The 14,013-nt window shown below is 42.8% G+C and overlaps 2 protein-coding genes across 3 annotated transcripts in view; one reads left to right on the top strand and one right to left on the bottom strand.

Moving 5' to 3' along the window:
• Positions 1 to 19: 19 nt before the first annotated feature.
• On the top strand, positions 20 to 3,865 carry CCDC121 (coiled-coil domain containing 121). Its single transcript, XM_055401250.2, has 2 exons — positions 20 to 694; positions 1,493 to 3,865. The coding sequence occupies exons 1-2, from the start codon at positions 156 to 158 to the stop codon at positions 2,442 to 2,444; spliced, it is 1,491 nt and encodes a 496-aa protein (XP_055257225.1). The 5' UTR covers positions 20 to 155; the 3' UTR covers positions 2,445 to 3,865.
• Positions 3,866 to 7,635: 3,770 nt separating this feature from the next.
• ZNF512 (zinc finger protein 512) overlaps positions 7,636 to 14,013 on the bottom strand; it is a 29,541-nt gene continuing 23,163 nt past the window's right edge. For both annotated transcript variants that reach the window (XM_055400064.2, XM_055400065.2), the window contains one exon: positions 7,636 to 9,599. In XM_055400064.2, coding sequence (XP_055256039.1) covers positions 9,291 to 9,599 — 309 coding nt within the window. In that variant the 3' untranslated portion in view covers positions 7,636 to 9,290. The remainder of the gene's footprint in view (positions 9,600 to 14,013) is intronic.

Below are 14,013 nucleotides of genomic sequence, written 5' to 3'. Positions count from 1 at the left end.
CACCCGCGACTTTCCGGATTCCGAATGAGACCGCTGCTGCTGCTGCTAAGTTGCTTCTAGAACCAAACAAAACCAAATCGAATCCAACCCAACCGGCCAGAAAGGGCAGGGCCAAGGGGCGAGGCGTGCACCTTTTTCTGTCCGTCGTGACCCTGATGGGGGCCCAACTAGGGACCCCGTCGGGGAAGTGGAGGCACTGGGAGGACAGCTGGAAAAGGCCAACCAAAGATCTGCTCACGGTCGTCGGGCAGGGCCTGGGAAGGTCAAAGCTCTGGACCCCGGGCGGGCAGGACGATCAGGGACCCCAGGGTCGACCAGGGACCCCGGGGACCCCAGGGACGACCAGGGATTCCCGCGCTACGTTAGTGAAGAGAGTGCGTTTTCCTGTCAGCCCCCGAGTAGCGGGGACCCGAGCCCCTGGAGAACCGGCCGTCAGAGCTCTTCCATCAGCCCAGGAGGTTAGGCGGCTTAGGACTGCACGACAGGGGACCCTGACGAAATGCGAGCCCCAGACTTGCTGGGCCACGCCGAGATCCGCAGAGCCTAGTTCGGAGAAACAGGGAATAACCCCCGTAATGACACGCTATTTCCGCGTGTTGCCGGCCCCCAAAAGTAGATCTCGCTCCCCGGTGGTCTCACGAAAGGGACGGAAACGTGACATCAGGGAAGAACAGTCGGCTGACAAGTGTGTCAAGTAGGTACTGAAGGGGCACCTCCCTCCACCCTAGCGCCCTTGGCACCCGGAAAGCTGAAGAGCTGAGGCGTGTACTCCTCCCAATCACCCAGTTGGCTCCAATGGCCCTTTGGAGTGGCTCTAGTATTCAGTAAGCTGTGAGATGTGGGTTTTACACCCAGGCTCTGTTGTACATTGTACACTCCTGGAGTTAAGGCAGGAGGAGAAGGGGACGACAGAGGTTGGATGGCATCACCGACTCAATGGACATGAGTTTCAATAAACTCCGGGAGTTGGTGATGGACAGGGAGGCCGTGCTGCAGTCCATGGGGTCGCAAAGAGTCCGACAGGACTGAGCGACTGGACTGAACTGAACTGAACTGAGGGCTGGCCATCAGCTGAGGACGTTATGTGGCTTAGGACTGCTCAACTCTGGACCCTGGCAGGATCCCAGCTCCAGAGTTGCTGGGGCCACGCCGAGATACACAGAGCCTAGTTTGGAGAAACTAGGAATTTATGGAGGTGTACAGTGTGGTGAAGTCACTTCAATTCTTTGAACCCGTTTTCTTCTCTTTAAGCTCGAGATACTACCTCTCAGGGTTGCAGCAAAGACATGTCAGTTGTAAATTTTACTCCCTTGTCTTTACCCCTAGTTCTACCACTCTTCCCCCACCATGCCTACCCCTTACCTTGTGTGAGGGACATCAATTTGTCCTCCCAAATACTTGAGATATGAATTACAGTACAAGTGTGCATCTTTAAAATTATTTTCTAATTTCTTGTGAAAAACATAAGCAGATGTCTCACTTGTTCTTTCAGGTTGACTGAGGACACCAGTAATTCCCTTCAACCAGATGTTAATTTCATACATACTTTTCTCAAGCCAGAGAAGCTAACAAAGGTTGAGAAGAGGTTTAAGAAAAGAGCAGTAATGGAAATGATGAAACTGGACAAGGAAATCAAAGAAACTCAAATTCGGCTAGAGCCCTTAGTGGTGCAAACCCGGCAGCTACTGGAGGAAAAAGATCACACACTGAAGGAAAACCAGTTCTTTCAGGACTACCTGAGCAAGCAAACGGAGGAGTCTAGACAGAGAACCGAGAAGCTGTGGAACGACTATATACAACAAAGCGTGAAGATTGAACAAAGAAAACAAGAATTAACCTCCAAATATGCAAACAAAACTTCAGCACTTAAAAGAGAGCTCTTGGAGAAGGAAAACACCCTATCCAATTTGAATAAGCAGTTGGAGGCAATGAGGGACATTTCAGCGATAAAGGAAAAACAGGACAGAGAAATTGAGAAACTTCAGCAGGAGATAAAGAAGACCCATGCTGAGACAGCTGCAAAGAAACAGGCAATGCTCGTCCAGTTCTTCCAGGACAAAGCATTACTGGAGGCACAGCTGAGTGAGCTAGAGGCAAGGGAGTCGGGAAAGAAGGTAACAAAGGAGCTGAAAAGCAAGAACCAGGCCTTGGAGAAGGCAGCAAAGCAGCACGTTTCCGAGTTCCACAGTAACATCAACAAACAGCACCAACAGTTACAGAAGGAACTGCCAGAGCTAGTTCAGAAATGCCATCAGTTGGAGGACACTCACAGCAAATTAAAAAAGAAGCAGCAGCTGCTGCAGCAGCAGCACTGGTACGTGGAGAGCTTAAGGCGAGGGAGGCAACAGCTGCAAGAAAGGCGTAATCGGTGCCCAAATGGACAGGGCTCTCCAAAGACAAGGAACCCTGCCCTAGGTACCAAATCAAAGCTGCATCCAAAGTAATTTCTAAAATAACACTAAGTCAAGACTGGAGCAAGGGTTCTTAGGTGTTATATAACATAACCCTGGTTAGGAAGGCTTTGAGATCTCAAGTTGCTATGGTAAAATATCCATTATAATGTGTTAATGTGAAGGATTAGGTGTTTTTGTCAACCAGTTCTACTAGATTATAGGTAGCACTGGCTTCCCGTTAAGTTAGTTTTTTCTTTAATTAGCTCCTGGTGATAACCGGGCTATTCCTCATACCTCCAGATAACCCAGTACCATTTGCCAAAAATCCACCTGTGAAACCACCTCAAGAAAACACCTTGAGAAAGTGACAGAAAAAGTTGTGTGGTGTGTTCCACCTAGCTAAGTTAGGTTTCTTTACAGAAAGAGAAACCCCTGAGGAATAGCATTTCAGATTGTTAGATTATGCTTTGTGCTCGGTAAACAACCAATGTCCATGTATCCTCCCCTCTTTGGTCACTTTAGCACACACGTGCAGTGTTTTCAAGCTTCTTTATAAAGTCTGTGCCAGTGATCAAGTAGCTGCTTCTGTAGTTTTCTCATGATTGAAAGATTAATAACAGCAAGTGTAAACAGGATGACCTGCTGTCTGATGCTCAGCCCATACAACTTTGAGTAAACTGTGTGATGTTAGTTGCTTAATGGTATCTGACACTTTGTGACCCCATGGACTGTCCATGAAATTCTCTAGGCAAGGAAGGATTGGGTAGCCATTCCCTTCTCCAAGGGATCTTCTTGACCCAGGGATAGAACCTGGGACTCCTGCATTGCAAGCAGATTCTTTACCAAGGTGGCTCAGACGGTAAAGAATCTGCCTGCAATGCAGGAGACCCAGGTTCAATTCCCGGGTCAGGAAGATCCCCTGGAGAAGGGCATGGCAACCCACTTCAGTATTCTTGCCTAGAGAATTCCATGGACAGAAGAGCCTGGCACGCTACAATCCATGGAGTCACAAAGAGTCACTAAGCGACTAACACTTTCACTTACACTTTCAAACTGTGAATGAAGGGTAGAGGGCACAGTATAGCTAGTCAGTTTTCTGTGGAGAAATACCACCAACCTGAGTGAGATGACTGAATGCTTCTGCCTGTTTTAGAAAAATGTATCAAAAGAAAGTGATCATATATTTGGAGAACTTTTTGAAGATTCTTTTGCCATCTTGTTCCCTAGCAACATCCTCAAATTCTAAGATTACAAAGATGACTAAGTTTCAATAGAAAGAGCACTTTAGCTTTAGGTCATGTGTATCCTACATCTATGCCCCTTCAACTGAACTAGGAATAGTATTTAGTCTAGACTTTTAGGATAGTTACATTTTTGGCACTTAGGACATACTAATGATCGGGATTTCTTTGAATGCTGAATTCTGGTACAGAGATATAGCTTCATATTTTAACAGAAAAATAGTTTCATATTTTAACATCACTCCCTTAGGAAAAAATAGAATCTTTATGTTTTCAAGAAACTGTGATGAAAACCTTCAGAATGATTTTCCCAGTTTTCAGTTTCATTCATGTGTAAAATGAATTCTTGTACTTAGATTCAGAAAAGGATTCTGGCTCCACGTGCCTTTACTTCTAGCTTTAACAACTTTGCTGTTAAATGTGTAATGTCTCAGTTCCTAATTTTTTATTGAAAATAAAAAAATTAAAGATTATAATACCCAGTGATTTCATTATTGTTCCAATGTAATATACATTCTACTTCCTATCTTTTCTCACTTCTTACCAACTCTGAATGTCTTCCTCATACTAGTGTGCATAAAATAAAAATGCAGTTTTAGTGTACAAAGTCAAATGTTAGGTAGCACACAGAAACCTTAACCTAGAGTTTGTCAGTGGAGCTGAAAATAAGAGCTTGTTTTAAAATGTGGTATCCAAAACACATTTGAAACCTTTATTCTCTATGGATGCAAAAACCACAGGAAAATATATAACTAAGGATAATAAGTTGGAATGTAGGATGGATGGAGAATCTTATTATTCTGTTAATTCCCCCTCCTGCCAGTGCTATCCTGATGATCTAATTCAGGAGTGAATAATTTCCACCCTGTCTGTTTATTTTGAATTCCTCTCATCGCAGATAATGGATCTGATCTGGTGTAGTACTTCTGGCTTTCTCTCTTGGCAGTGAGGCCTCTGAGGACTTGAAGACTTTAAGGGGTGGGTCATCTGATAAAGGCCCTTGGGAATTCAAAACAGCAAGCCAGCAGTAGGTTGGCCAACTAAGATTTCAGTCTACTTTTTGTCTGCTTTCCTATGCTGGAAAGCAAAGAGGGTGATGTTACAGAAAGTGTGTTAGACAGAAAAGACCTCAGAGGTGAAATTTAGGTTAAGACTTAAATGATAAAATGAAGCGTGCAGTACAATTGGGGAAAAAGACATTCTAGATAGTGGGAACAGAGAATGCAAAGGCCCCAAGATGGGAAGGAATTTGGGAAGATTCAGGAACAAAAGTCTATGTGGCTAAGTATAGTTGGGGACTGGACAGAACAAGGGTGGAGCAGAGACCAAGGAGGTTAAAAAGGTTAATGGTGACAGCAAGGAGGCCTTGTAGGACAAAGTGGGATGAATTTTATTCTAAGTGCACCGGGAAATCATTAGGCTTTAAGCAAGTGAATGAAGTCTGATTTATAGTATAAAAAACTCAGCACAGTTATATGTGGAGTATACCAAGCCAGTGAAAAGAAGGAACCCAGTTAGGAAGCTCTTGAAAAGGCAAGAGATGATGACTGTTCAGAATGGAAGGGCAAACATGGGCGTTAACTAACAGAAGGCATAGGGGAGAGATGACTCAGTGGGAGGGGACAAATAGGTTATACAGGAGACTAGGCTCACAAACAGACCCAAGACTGTATCATGTCTCAAAAAACATTTATTTTTCGCCCATATAATAGTCTGAGATCGTCCTGAAGGGCAGATAGTCTTTCTTGAGGTGATTCAGGGAATCAAACATCTTCCATGTTGTGTTCCACCATGCCCGAACGATGCCTTATCATACGCATCTACCAGAAGGGGAAAGTAAGCATGGAGGTACACTTACCCTCTTGAAAGTTCTAGCACAGAATTGACACATTTCTACTCACACTCCACTGGAGTGAAGTTAGCTGGTTAGCCTATCACTATAGGGAGATTGGGTGGAGCCCTGGGAAGTGTAGTCATTTGTCCTGTAAGCCTGCAGCTCTGCAACCATGTCCAATTTTGCTGGACAGCCAGTCATCTGGTACAAGGATGCTTCCAATATGAATTGGGAATAAGATTGCTGTATCATTATTTTTAGACTGGAGTATCATTCTTGTGGATGTCTACTGGAACCCCTGTGCAGGAGGACTATATATAGCCCTAGGGTGTGCTGAGTCGCAGGGCAGATCTTCAATTTTAAGAGATCTTGCCAATTTGTTTATAAATTGATTGTACCAATGTCTGTTCCCAAATGCAGGGAGTTCACACTGCTCCAAAATCTAGCTTGACCTGATACAGTCCCACTTCAGGAAATGTTATTCTAATGAATTTGGTTTAAAAACTTAAACACTCAGTAATATGATTAGAATCCTCTCTAGCGTGTCCTGGCTCAGATGCCTGGCTCAAACAGCAAAAATAAAAGGATCCCCTGTGAGGGCCCTGGATGAGACTGGACAAGTTTAATCTCAAACCAATTACAGGCACACATCTGTTATTGGGGGTTTGGGTGCACACTACTGCAATAAGGTGAAATTCACAATAAAGCGAGTCACATGAATTTTCCAGTTTACCAGGGCATATCAAAAAAGCGAGAAATTCCCAGAAAAACATCTATTTCTGCTTTGACTATGCCAAAGCCTTTGACTGTGTGGACTGCAATAAACTGTGGGAAATTCTGAGATGGGAATACCAGACCACCTGACCTGCCTCTTGAAAAACCTGTATGCAGGTCAGGAAGCAACAGTTAGAACTGGACATGGAACAACAGACTGGTTCCAAATAGGAAAAGGAGTATGTCAAGGCTGCATATTGTCACCCTGCTTATTTAACTTATATGCAGAAGTACATCATGAGAAACGCTGGGCTGGAGGAAGCACAAGCTGAAATCAAGATTGCTGGGAGAAATATCAATAACCTCAGATATGCAGATGATACCATCCTTATGGCAGAAAGTGAAGAAGAACTAAAAAACTTCTTGATGAAAGCGAAAGAGGAGAGTGAAAACGTTGGCTTAAAGCTCAACATTCAGAAAACTAAGATCATGGCATCCGGACCCATCCCTTCATGGCAAATAGATGGGGAAACAGTGCAAACAGTGGCTGACTTTATTTTTCTGGGCTTCAAAATCACTGCAGATGGTGACTGCAGCCATGAAATTAAAAGACGCTTACTCCTTGGAAGGAAAGTTATGACCAACCTAGACTGCATATTAAAAAGCAGAGACATTACTTTGCCAACAAAGGTCCGTCTAGTCAAGGCTATGGTTTTTCCCGTGGTCATGTATGGATGTGAGAGTTGGACTATAAAGAAAGCTGAGCACAGAATTGATGCTTTTGAACTCTGGTGTTGGAGAAGACTCTTGAGAGTCCCTTGGACTGCACGGAGATCCAACCAGTCCATCCTAAAGGAGATCAGTCCTGGGTGTTCACTGGAAGGACTGATGCTGAAGCTGAAACTCCAATACTTTGGCCACCTGATGCGAAGAGCTGACTCACTGGAAAAGACCGTGATGCTGGGAAAGATTGAGGGCAGGAGAAGGGGACGACAGAGGATGAGATGGTTGGATGGCATCACCGACTCAATGGACATGGGTTTGGGTGGAGTCTGGGAGTTGGTGATGGATGGGGAGGCCTGCCGTGTTGCGGTTCATGGGGTCACAAAGAGTCAGACGCGACTGAGCGACTGAACTGAACAGTGCATATAAAAGGTATGCAATGTAGACTACACTACATTGTAGTTGATTTAAAGTGTGCAATACCATTATGTCTAAAGAAACAATTGTACATACTTCAATCATAATCAGTAAAGGGAAGAGCAATAAAGCAAGGCATGAGTAGATTCATTTGAACCAGCATAATTTTGGACCTAAGCAACTACTGAGACAATGATTGTATGTTAACTTCTTCAAAACTCATTCCCATCTCTAGTCATCATTTCCCTCCCTTCACACATAGTGTCAGCAAGGAGACAGGTAGCACAGTGGAGTCAATGAACAATGGAAAACATCATTCTAACACAGTCATTTATTTTTCTTGCCATTGCCAAACATTCCCCAAATCTTACTCACCAGAAATTAACAGAGCTTCTCCATTTTCCTCCCTGACAATCCTCGTGAATGGAAAGGGCTTTAAGAGAGCAACCGCCAATGACCATGTCAAGTGGATAGACCATGTCCTTCGTTTCAAAACTACCTGTTCTGGCAGTATCCCAACGAGGTTTCAATGCTCCTATGTTTCAAAGTGGTCTTCACAAAAGCCCACATTTTAAGGCTATATGGAGGAGCACAGAGAACAGTTAATAGTGGTAACAGCCTTTTAGATTTTGAAAAGGCAGTCTTGGTTCACATCAGGGTTAAGGGTCTCTGGCTTTTTATGTGGCATAAGCCACAAAAATTGGCAAGAATATAGAAGACCAATATTTATGGAAAGGGGGAAGAGAATTCAGAAATACAGTAACAGAGCTGCTCTAATCAATGCTCCAGGGAAAGCCAGCCTCAAGGAGAAACCGCATAACAGATACTATCGGCTAGGCATGAGTATCAGAAAAAGAACTTTTCTTTCCAACTCCAGATAAGTATCTACACCTGGTGTCAAAGTCTCAGGTTATAAAGAGGACAGAACACAACATCTAAAAAAGGGTAGAGAACAACATTCTCAGAAAATTCAGACAGACAGACTTTGGCTAAAGAGAGATACAAGGACTTAACAGTGCAGACTAACCATCAGGTCAAGTCCAGGGGAGAAGGAATGTGCACCTTGGCTACCAATCTTCATGGCAGTACCAGCAATATTAGGGTTCTGTGTCAAATATCAGAGGCAAAAGGGTATTACTTCTCAATCCTTAAAACTGCAGAAACAAAATAAACTGCAGGAAAGTGGATTTGAGGTGGTATTTATTTCTGCTGCCTTCTTCTTTCCAGTCATTTTATGTGAGACATAGTCCTCCTAAGGCTGCATATCATGCCTGTGCATCTAGTTACTTACTGCCACCTGGGACGAAGTATTTCCCAGGAAAACCTGCGTCCAGAGGGTCTAGCTTTATTATTCTAAGTATTTTCTCACTTTCAATCCTAAAACCATAATGAGACAACAAACAGCCTCCATAAATTCTGTCACCCAAGCAGACAGGGGACCCTTATTAAAGGAGTGACAACAGTTCTAGGTTCTAGGCTTGTTATATCACAAATACAAAATCATCAATCAGTATGGTTTTAAAAAGTTAGTTTGGAATCATTGTATAAGATACATGATGGAGTAACTACGAAATCAATGGCACTTCCAAGAACATTCTATACCCCAGTATGGAAAGGATAATCAAACAGGTTTCTTAGTCCTGTACAGGGCAAGAGGGCCTACAGTGGACCTTAAGGGGGAGCTCTTTGGGCAAGATGAGAGAAAAACAGGGGGACTCCAATGAGAATAGCAGGAAAATCTACCAAAAAGGAGATGGGGGTGGGGGTGGTAGAGGGTTCACAAGAATCAATAGGGAAAACAGTGAAATTTACACAGGAGGAAGGAGCTGAGAGTGTCACAGCATTACACAAAGAGCTGAAAGAGTAAATTTCTCCTCACTCAGCCCCCGTTTCTCAGGCCTCTCCACACAGGTCCCTGTGACCACAGCCTCCCATCCACTCTCCCAAGAGTGTTTTCACACTGACTGCCTATTTCTTTCCTCGTTTATGATTCGTCTTTGGGGACTTGACTTTCTGAAACTGTGTTGGCACTGGCTCCTGCTCTGGTTCTTTACGGGATGTTGCCACTAGCAGTTCCTCATGATTCCTCCTCAGATCCTTCCCTACTCTAAGACTTGGCTCTGTCTCAGGAAGCTCAATGCCAGGCTGCTGCCGCCGCCTTAGAGACCGTCGGCTCCTGTGCTGCTGCCTCCGCTTCTCTTCTTCTTGCTGTCTCTGTTTTATCTTCATCAGCTTCTCAAAGCTTTTGGTTGTTGTCGGATTGACAACAAACCAATCCTACAGAGGCAAAACAGAAACACCATCCAGTCAAAATATAGTGCCCGAGGAAGCGGTATGGAAGACTATTTTTTTAAGGTAGGATTAGGGCAGAACACAGTAAGGAGGAAACAGATATGAAACTAGAGCTTAGAACTGTGTCCTATAAACTGGAGAAATTCAGTACAAAGCAGTCATTACAAGCATTTCTTGTGTAAGACATGACTTCAGGTACTACTGTAAGGGATCTACAAAGTCTGATTACTTAGCATCATCCCACCCATTCCTCTCCTTTTGAAGATCTCCTCATGAAACATAAAGCACTTGGCCATAGGAGATTTTTATTTCAATTTTTAATTTTGCAGCCAGACCACCTAAGTATAAATCTCAGCTCTGTTTCTAACCATGTGACCATCAGAAAACTACTTAACCTCTCTGAGTCTCAGTTTAAAAAATTAAGGGCTGGAGGAACTGGAACCCAATGAAGAAGTATTCCTGCAAAAGAAAAAACCAAAACAAAACACAGAAATAAAATCAACAAAATGTCAACCTAAATCAAGAAATCTGCTCAATCTTCTAGCTTTAACTACCAATTCACAGGAAATAGCAGAATAGAGAATCACTGCTATAGGAATGCAAACAGCCAAGTCCAGAATGTGAGTAAACATAGGTGACCAAGAGCCTGGTTTCTTAAATAATAGGGGAAAAGAAACACCTACATTGCCTGATGAGATTGTCACTAGCCATGTGTCATTAATAAGCTTTTGAAATGTGCTGAATCCAAATTGAGATATGCTATGTAAAACACACAGTAAATTTCAAAGACTTTCTGTGAAAAAAAATGTAAAGTATCTCATTAATAATTTTGTATTGACTACATTAAAAAGATAGTATTTTAGATATATTGTGTATAAATAAAATACAGTATTAAAGTCAATTTCACCAGTTTTCTTTATACTTTTTAAAAATGAAGTTAGTAGAAAAATCTGGATTACACATGTGGCTCACATTATATTTCTATTAGACAGCACTACTCTAGATTAAAACAGACAAACACAAGGACTTCCCTAGCAGTACAGTGGTTAAGACCTGGCACTCACAATGCAAGGGGCACTGGTTCCCTGTTCGGAGAACTAAGATTCCCCATGCCATGTGGTGAGGCCAAAAAAAAAAAAATCTAAAACAAAGGTCCATATATTGCATTTGTCTATTTTAATTAATTCATTCATTTACTTCCTTTTTTTTCCTCCTACAGTGGAAGCACAGTCTTAACCACTGGACCACCAGGGAAGTCTGGTTTTAGATCTTGATTGGAATAAACCAAATCTGAAATAAAATGATGAGGCAGTTAGGGAAGTATAAATAATGAGTACATATATGACGATATGAAGGAACCTTTGTTAAGTTTTAACGTGTGATGATGGTTGCAGTTATGTAATTTTAAAAGTCCTCATATTTCTAGACACAGGTTGAAAGAAGTATTGACAGCTAATATGTGATGTGGAATTTGCTTTAGAATAAGCCTTAAAAGGACAAGAAAAGTGGATGCAATTATCAATGACACAAGATCGGCCACACAGAGGACTGTGAAAGCTGTTCATTACACTACTCTGTCCACTTACATGTTTCTGAATGTCTATTTAAAAAAATGTAACCTAATAAAGTGAGGCAAAATGGTAGGAACAAGGCAAACATGTTTAACACAGTACAGAGTTCATAAATACCATCATAAATCATTGAACAAATGCTTGGGAGCAAGTCCCAAACTAAGTGAAATTTGCTGGTTCCAACTTTTGAGGAAGAAACTGAAGAAACAAGTGAACTACACAAAACCATATTTTGTTAGGAGATAATTATCTTTCAAACACTTCCTGTAGCATACAAAGTTACAGTATCATTAAAAAAGAAAATAAGGACTGGCCTTCCTGAAGAAATCTCAGATGTGGAAAGGGATTCCCAAAGCTTCAACCGGTAAAGCAACAGGAACCACAATGGATGGTTGTGGTTCACTAACTGAAGCCCAGAAAAACTAACTGAAGTCCAGAAAAACACCTATTTCTGCTTTACTGACTATGCCAAAGCCTTTGACTGTGTGGATCACAATAAACTGGAAATTTCTGAAAGAGACGGGAATACCAGACCACCTGACCTGCCTCTTGAGAAACCTGTATGCAGGTCAGGAAGCAACAGTTAGAACTGGACATGGAACAACAGACTGGTTCCAAATAGGAAAAGGAGTACGTCAAGGCTGTATATTGTCATCCTGCTTATTTAACTTATATGCAGAATACATGATGAGAAATGCTGGGCTCGAGGAAGCACAAGCTGGAATCAAGACTGCCAGGAGAAATATCAATAGCCTCAGATATGCAGATGACACCACCCTTATGGCAGAAAGTGAAGAGGAACTAAAGAGTCTCTTGATGAAAGGGAATGAGGAGAGTGAAAAAGTTGGTTTAAAGCTCAACATTCTGAAAACTAAGATCATGGCATCTGGTCCCATCACTTCATGGCAAATAGATGGGGAAACAGTGTGACAGTGGCTGACTTTATTTTTCTGGGCTCCAAAATCACTGCAGATGGTGACTGCAGCCATGAAATTAAAAGACCCTTACTCCTTGGAAGAAAAGTTATGACCAACCTAGAGAGCATATTAAAAAGCAGACATTACTTTTCAACAAAGGTCCGTCTAGTCAAGGCTATGGTTTTTCCAGGGGTCATGTATGGATGTGAGAGTTGGACTATAAAGAAAGCTGAGCACAGAAGAATTGATGCTTTTGAACTCTGGTGTTGGAGAAGACTCTTGAGTCCCTTGGACTGAAAGGAGATCCAACCAGTCCATCCTAAAGGAGATCAGTCCTGATCTCCTTTAGTGTTCATTGGAAGGACTGATGTTGAAGCTGAAACTCCAATACTTTGGCCACCTGATGCGAAGAGCTGACTCATTGGAAAAGACCCTGATGCTGGGAAAGATTGAGGGCAGAAGGAGAAGGGGACAACAGAGGATGAGATGGTTGGATGGCATCACCAACTCAATGGACATGGGCTTGGGTGGACTCTGGGAGGTGGTGATGGATGGGGAGGCCTGGAGTGCTGCGGTCCATGGGGCTGCAAAGAGTCGGACACAACTGAGCAACTGAAGTGAACTGAAATGAAGCCCACATGGCTAAGAACTATTACATCTGAGGGCAGAGAACTGCTACAGGGGCTTGCTACTTTTCCCCAGCAGGCAACAATAGCTTTTTCAGTAAAATATGCCAAGAGAATGAACACTCCACTTCTTGAGCTTTTGCAATAAGGGATTTATTCTATAGTAAACAAAATCTCTGTTCATCTAGACTCCTAAAAACTTTCCCCAGGAGAAAACTCTTGACCTACTGAACTTAAAGCATTTTCAACTTTTAACATTTTAATTTTGAAAATTTACAGACTTTCCACAAAAGCTACAATAGTTCAATGAACACCTAGACTGACCACTGTTAATCTCTCTTCCCTTCCTTCCCTCCCTCCAACTTCCTTTCTTCCTTCCTCTGAACCATCTTCAGTTTAGTTACCAACATACTTTATTCCTAAGAACATCACATATCTATCTAAGAACAAGGGCATTCCCTGCATAACTACAATACAGTTATCACATTTCGGAATATTAACATTGACTCATTACTATCACTTTGTAGTACAGTTAGTATTCAAATTACCTCAGTTCTCTCAATAACATCTTTTACATTGTTTCTATGCAGTATTTCAACAATATTCAAAACGGGTTGCTCAAAGATGTTGGAATACCAGAAAACAGGAGTATAGACATTGCTGTGAAACAAGAATTCCAAAGGTACAAATGCAGCCTGGTTGTCAAATGCCTAGTTTAACTAGACTTCAGGTAATCAGAGGGCTTCCCAGGTGGCTCAGTGGTAAAGCAGGAGACACAGGAGACGTGGGTTCAATCCCTGTGTTGGATAGATCCGCTGGAGAAGGAAATGGCAACCCACTCCAGTATTCTTGCCTGGGAAATCCCATGGACAGAGGAACCTGGTGGGCCTCACTCCATGAGTTCACAACAGAGTCAGACACGACTGAGCCCGTGCACACAAGTTAATTAGAAGAATCACAGATGCTCACAGCCACAGTTATTTCAAATGCTTTCATGAGTGAGTGAAAGTCACTCAGTCATGTCCGACTCTTTGTGACCCCATGGACTGTAGCATGCCAGGCTCCTCTGTCCATGAAATTTTCCAGGCTAGAATACTGGAGGTCAGTAGCCATTCCCCTCTCCAAGGGATCTTTCCAACCCAGGGATCAAACCCAGGTCTCCCACACTGCAGGCAGATACTTTACTGTCTGAGCCACCAAGGAAGCCCCAAAATACTGGAGTGGGTTGCCATTCCCTTATCCAGGAGATCTTCCTGACCCAGGAATCTAACCAGCTGAGCTACCA

Source organism: Moschus berezovskii, chromosome 11 (assembly GCF_049115385.1).
Source record: "Moschus berezovskii isolate FMDL1 chromosome 11, NW_MosBer_1.0, whole genome shotgun sequence".
In the NCBI taxonomy this organism is placed as follows: Eukaryota; Metazoa; Chordata; class Mammalia; order Artiodactyla; family Moschidae; genus Moschus; species Moschus berezovskii.
Note: the sequence above shows the minus strand (reverse complement) of the source record. Positions and strands in the feature narration are given on the sequence as shown.